Consider the following 5,702-nt stretch of genomic DNA (forward strand, 5'->3'; position numbering starts at 1 on the left):
AAAACGTAGCAACGTACGTGCACCTAACTATAATAGGTAGTACAGAAAAGATATCTCTAACTCTACTACCTATTAAGGAACTATTGTAGACCACGGGCACTACCATGCCCCCCGTTCGCCCGGCGTCAGCTCTGCGATGCCCGAGATACGCGCCCTCCTGCCAGCGCAACCTCCGAAGTCCAGGCCTCGCCCCACGTTCCCCTGTCACGCCTCCCTTTTTGCGCACACGCCCACCAGCTTCTCGTCAACCAGGTGCGTTCACTGGGAAGCATATAATAATGATATTTATCATTATATATATATATATATATTTTATACTAATTTTTTAAGTATCATGATAACGCACGGGCACACACATAATTCTCTCTTAGCGTTGCTCTAAGATTAACTTAACAGGGAGCGTTCCAAAAAGCGACCCACAACCTTGCGGAGTAGGCCCGTTTAGCCTACCTATGCAGCCCAACTTATGTTGTCGTCACGTTCATCTCGTCCCATAAAGAGCTGTACACCTACCGGCCTAGGAGGCCCATATGCTCATCATCATAAACACCAGGCGCCGTCAAGAAAAAAAAAACAGAGGAAAGAAAAAACCGTCAGAGCGACGTTAGTCGGCTCAGCTGTAGTGTAGTTGCAGGTGTTCGCCGGCACACGCGCGTGGCCGCGAACCCTAGATGACACCGGCGAACGGCGCCCCAGCGCGGGCAGCGGAGGCGGGCCCCCACGAGGTGGAGTCGGAGGCCGACGCGTTCCGGCGCCAGGTCGACGACCTCGTCTCGAAGACCGACGTGGTAATCCTCTGACCGCCTACTCCTCCCGTCTCGCATAGCGACGATGACGCGACTCTGGCGCGAGAGAAGCGTCGATTAGAATGTTTTGTTTGGTGACTTGGGGGAATTTGTGTTTTTGTTTGTTGGCGTGACAATTCGGGCGCAGTATTCTCAGATTGGGGTTTGTTGGCGATGTGTGTGCTGCAGCTGGAGCGGCGGGTGAAAGAGGTGGCGGACTTCTACGATGGCAAAAAGCACGGAAGCGGCGGGAGGAAGGGTGGTGGTGGTGGCAGGTATGGGGCATCCTCGAGGGGAATGCCGGACCTTATGCGCCAGTTCGGCGTGCTTTTGAAAGAGGTAACTTTGTCAGTGCTTGCTTGGTTCGTTCTGTTCTGTTGGGTCGCGAAGCATGCTGTAGAAAGTCTGGCCAATTTAGAACAGTAAACGACTAGATAATTTCGACAATGTTTAATTGTTTATAATTTTCTTCTCCAGTGGCCCCTTCCAGTTTCCTTTTTTAGACCAAAGTCCATTGGCACAGCTTACTGCAGGAAGATCTCTAACACCTGAAAAACACAAACTAACTCAATACTCACCAGAATTTAAACAACCACTATGCAAACTCCTCTAAAAACCTACCAGCAAAAAAAAACCGACAAATATACAGCCACAGCCGCATTTACTTTCAGCAGTTCATGCAAAAACAACACCAGACTCCTGCTACCTAGCCAAAACTCAACCACAATAGAGAAAACAGCACTCTAATTTTGTTCAATGCTGTTTACCATGTTCCTGATAAGCTCTGCCACTCTTCTTTATCCTTCCTTGAAACCATCACCTTCCAGTTCTGCAGCAAGGCCACCAGCTTGAATAAGACCACTACCACCTTGGCTCCTTGATCAAGTTGTTGGAACCTGCACAGCAAAAGAGAATCGCCAACCGTTGTCTTTCTATATCTAAAGCCAGGAAGAATAAAAGTCATTACAGTCTACTTTGTTTTGTTAATTCTGACTGCTGATTGGATCCTACAATGGAATGCCATCCACAGAAAGATATTCACCATTAGAAGAGCTATGCAGTCTTATACGTCCACCTTATGTTGATTCACCACACCACCAGAAGTCAAATCTTTGTATAGAGATTTTGTTGTGTCTCCCTGACCTCTCTACCCCCAGATCACTACATCTCTTCCTTTGGAGAGAGAACCATCCCTCTAAGGGGCCGTTCGTTTCTTCCGGAATGGAGGCATGGAACAATTCCTAGCCGGTTTGTTTCTCTAAATTATATAAGTTTTGATCGGCTGGAATGATTCCTGCTCCATTCCTGGACAAACGAACAAGGCCTAAAGGTGCCTCAGTTATTCCTTCCCCAGACCCCACTTATGTAGGAGCCGCTAGCATTGGGTCTGTTATTTCATTCAATCATTATAGGAGAATCAGAAAGTGTGTGATTGGTTTGCCATATGAAAGTTTCCATTCATCTCTTTTCCATTTGCACTCAGTCTTCTTGATTTTCATTCTTCCAGATCACCTCTCATAAAGATGCATGGCCATTTCTGGAGCCGGTGGATGTTGTAACTCTACAGCTTCCTGACTATCACAACGTAATGGCTAAACCTGCTAATATAATTTTGTCATTTATCGCTGCAGTTGATTCCTAACAGAGTAGTAATTTTGGTTACAAGGGGATATTGTTGTAGGTAGGTGAAAATATTTATCACTAATGTTGTTGTATATCTTTAGTGTTATCCTGGATGTATGAGCAATACAAAATCTTGACAAGGTACACTGACTTTTATCTTGATCCAGTTTGGCCTCCGTTTGCCTTATATTGCAAGCACTTGTATATAAATATAAGTATATAACTACAATAGACATGAGCCATTGTAGTTAGTGGCTTTTCCTTTATCAGTGGAACCTTCTCACCCCCTTTTGAGAGTTTTACCATTGAATGAATACAACAGTTTATGTTCAGTTTCTTGAAATACAAGGTTGTATCCTTAACCTCTATTATCTGTTACATGATTGTATCATTTATTATTTTTTATGTATCACTTCAAATTGTGGAATCCTTGACATGTAGCTGTATATGTTTCTCTGTATTTAGCTTCTCCTTGGAAACTGGTTAGATGCACCTTAGTTACTTATTAGTTAGAGCTGCTTTTGTTATCGAACAGCCAAGGCAGGGACACTTGATATTTATTTATTTATGTTTCAATAAAGTTTGTTTGTAGTGGTTCATGTATTTAGTTTATCTTGTTGACAGATTATTACCCAACCTATGGACTTCTCTACCATCCAAAAGAAAATGGAAAGGAAGGATGGTACTTGTTACACCAATGTTAGAGAAATATGTTCTGATGTTCGATTAATTTTTGCCAATGCGATGAAGTACAATGATGATCAAAATGTCATCCACTTGATGGCTAAATCATTGCTTGAGAAATTTGAAGAGAAGTGGCTCCATTTTCTTCCTAAAGTTGAGAGTGAGGTGAAGTTTTTTAGTCATGCATGTTCCTCTATTTGTTTTTTTGGTTTTGAAATGTACATGAGTGTCTACTTCCTAGCCAATAAAAGCATGTCAGAACCTTTTATTTGCGCATTATATTTTCTCAACGTATCCTTGTAGGAAAAAAGACAAAAGGAGGAGGAATCAAAGGGTGTTGCAGCCACAAATACTTCTCGAGAAGTTGCAATCGTAAAATTAGCAAAAGACACTGATGATGAGGTATGATGCTCAGATACATTGTTAGTTGTTGGGATGTTAATAGCAGTTTGATGGTGTGTTTTGGATGCAATGCGTACAAAATGTCAGACTCATCTTCACTGCCTCATTAAGTATTAGATTTCATGTATCCTATTCTATTTCCCATGGATATTTAGTACTTCCTCTCTTCTTTTTCCTTTCTAGCTAAATCAGATCAACAAGAAGCTGGAGGAGCTCCGGAAAATGGTGGTTCACAGATGCAGGTATATCTTATAATGCTCATTCTATGCTTTTTGATTTGACGATATGCTGTTATTTTTTTATGTTGTGATGATGGTATTCTACTTGTGCAACTGAATCTGGATCACATGGTTGCTGAAATTTTGATATGATAGGAAAATGACGACAGACGAGAAGAGGAAGCTGGGTGCAGGTATCTGTCACTTGTCTCCAGATGATCTTAGCAAGGCGCTAGAGATTGTCGCACAAGACAATCCTAGCTTCCAGACTAAAGCAGAAGAAGTGGATCTTGATATGGATGCCCAGGTAATGGTTTATGTGTTCCCTTGTGTTCACCCTTTCTTTCTTTCTTTCTTTCTTTTTTGTTTGTTTCAATGACCATAGCCTTAACTGGTTATACTGCATCATGGCTTAGAATTAAGGAAAGAATACCACCACCCTGCGCGTTTAACTTGAGAGTTCCCTCCTACCATTTTGACTTTTTTTTCCCTGTCCGTTTTAACTATGCTCCCTGATGCAGAGCGAGACAACTCTATGGAGGCTGAAATTCTTTGTGAGGGAAGCGCTGGAACGACAGGCCAACGTTGCCTCTGGGAAGATGGACGAAAACGCCAAGAGAAAGAGGGAGATATGCAATGCTCTGGCCAAAACCACCTCGAGACGGATCAAGAAGCAGCCCTAGCCATCTTCCATATCTTTCACTCGCGTCCTCTGATTGTTTAGAAGTTCTTTTTTTGATACTAGCCACCAGCTTTGTGAAACGTTTTCCTGCATTTTTTTTGTGATGTGTATATAGTAGTATAGTGAACTGTCCAGTCCAGTAACAAGTGATTTCGTGTGTAACCATGAGCTGGTCGCATTCGCGTCCCCTCTGATCCAACAACAAACATTGTCTCACAATGTGATTGATTGTAGAAGCAAGCTTTTGTCACAGGGCGATGTTGCTCACTTGTGGAATCAGATGATGCATACATTTCGTAACTGTTCATTCATTCTCCACCTTGGCTTGAAAATTAAGGTGAGAAGGCCTGCGGATTTACATGTTACCGTTATTCTTGTTTCTTGTGGTATGTTGTAAGTTGTAACTAATTTGTGCTCTAAACATGACACGGCTGCGTCTCGTGTAGTCGTGTTTGGTGCCGATTGACAACCATCAGCTTATCAATTTCCTACCGTGGTTTAGGGTGTCTCTAGTGGGACTGGGCTTGGCCGGCTGGTCTGAAGATGGAAGAGAACAAGCACTACATAAATCTGTCTATCATTTAAGCAGAATGTGATATATAAATAAGTGACTAACATATATGATCGTTTTTATAAATAGTTGACTAACATAGATGCCGTCTTTGTTGATTTGTTCATATATACAAACTAATGCTCTAAAAGTTTGTTTTGTATCCACCTCCATTTATGTATGTACAGTTCATACCAAACTACTACATATGCACATCAACGTGGAGTGCATTCAAATAACACCTAAAGTGATAGTTTTTTTAATAAAAAAACACATGCTATGAGTGCTAACAGATGCCCACCTTTAGAAATAGTTGTTTGAATAAATCATAACTTCACTTTTTTATATGAAGTCCGATAAAGATGAATTTTGTAATAAATCTTTAGAGCTCGACACAGTCTATAATTTTATGGTTGATAAGTTTTTGTTTATAAAACCGTTTATATTTCTTGTTAGTGGATAAGTTTTTTTTATTTTAAGTGGTTTAGAGTCCCCAATGCTTATTTCAATTTTTAAACTTTGAAATTTAAAATATAGATTTTTAAACTATCTTGGATGTTGACTTCTGTATCCTCAAGTTGTAGTCCTTGACACAATATACAACTTTATAGTCGATATTTTTTCTATTTTAAATTATAAAATTATTTTTTCAATTATCAGATTTTGAGATTCAAATTTACAAATTTTTCAAACATGTTAAGTATAGATATATCTTATATCAAAGTTATAGTGATCCATGAGAAATAAAACTTTATAGT

General features: G+C 40.7%; 1 protein-coding gene across 2 annotated transcripts; it reads left to right on the top strand.

Annotated features, from left to right (window-relative positions):
• The first annotated feature begins 549 nt into the window (after window positions 1-549).
• On the top strand, window positions 550-4,699 carry LOC100191869 (uncharacterized). 2 transcript variants are annotated; one of them, XM_008649086.4, is made up of 8 exons: window positions 550-788; window positions 975-1,124; window positions 2,293-2,370; window positions 3,033-3,257; window positions 3,396-3,494; window positions 3,687-3,736; window positions 3,869-4,019; window positions 4,234-4,699. In XM_008649086.4, the coding sequence occupies exons 1-8, from the start codon at window positions 672-674 to the stop codon at window positions 4,393-4,395; spliced, it is 1,032 nt and encodes a 343-aa protein (XP_008647308.1). In that variant the 5' UTR covers window positions 550-671; the 3' UTR covers window positions 4,396-4,699. The 2 variants fall into 2 exon arrangements, with proteins under 2 accessions (XP_008647308.1, NP_001347617.1); NM_001360688.1 differs by having other exon boundaries at window positions 584-788; window positions 3,678-3,736; window positions 4,234-4,632.
• The last annotated feature ends 1,003 nt before the right edge of the window (window positions 4,700-5,702 follow it).

Source organism: Zea mays, chromosome 6, assembly GCF_902167145.1.
Source record: "Zea mays cultivar B73 chromosome 6, Zm-B73-REFERENCE-NAM-5.0, whole genome shotgun sequence".
NCBI classification, from domain to species: Eukaryota; Viridiplantae; Streptophyta; class Magnoliopsida; order Poales; family Poaceae; genus Zea; species Zea mays.

Coding starts and splice junctions, on each gene's coding strand:
- LOC100191869 (NM_001360688.1), top strand. CDS start 672: ATGACACCGGCGAACGGCGCCCCAGCGCGGGCAGCGGAGGCGGGCCCC. Junction 789..974: donor TCGTCTCGAAGACCGACGTG/GTAATCCTCTGA, acceptor TGTGTGCTGCAG/CTGGAGCGGCGGGTGAAAGA. Junction 3,495..3,677: donor CAAAAGACACTGATGATGAG/GTATGATGCTCA, acceptor TTTCCTTTCTAG/CTAAATCAGATCAACAAGAA.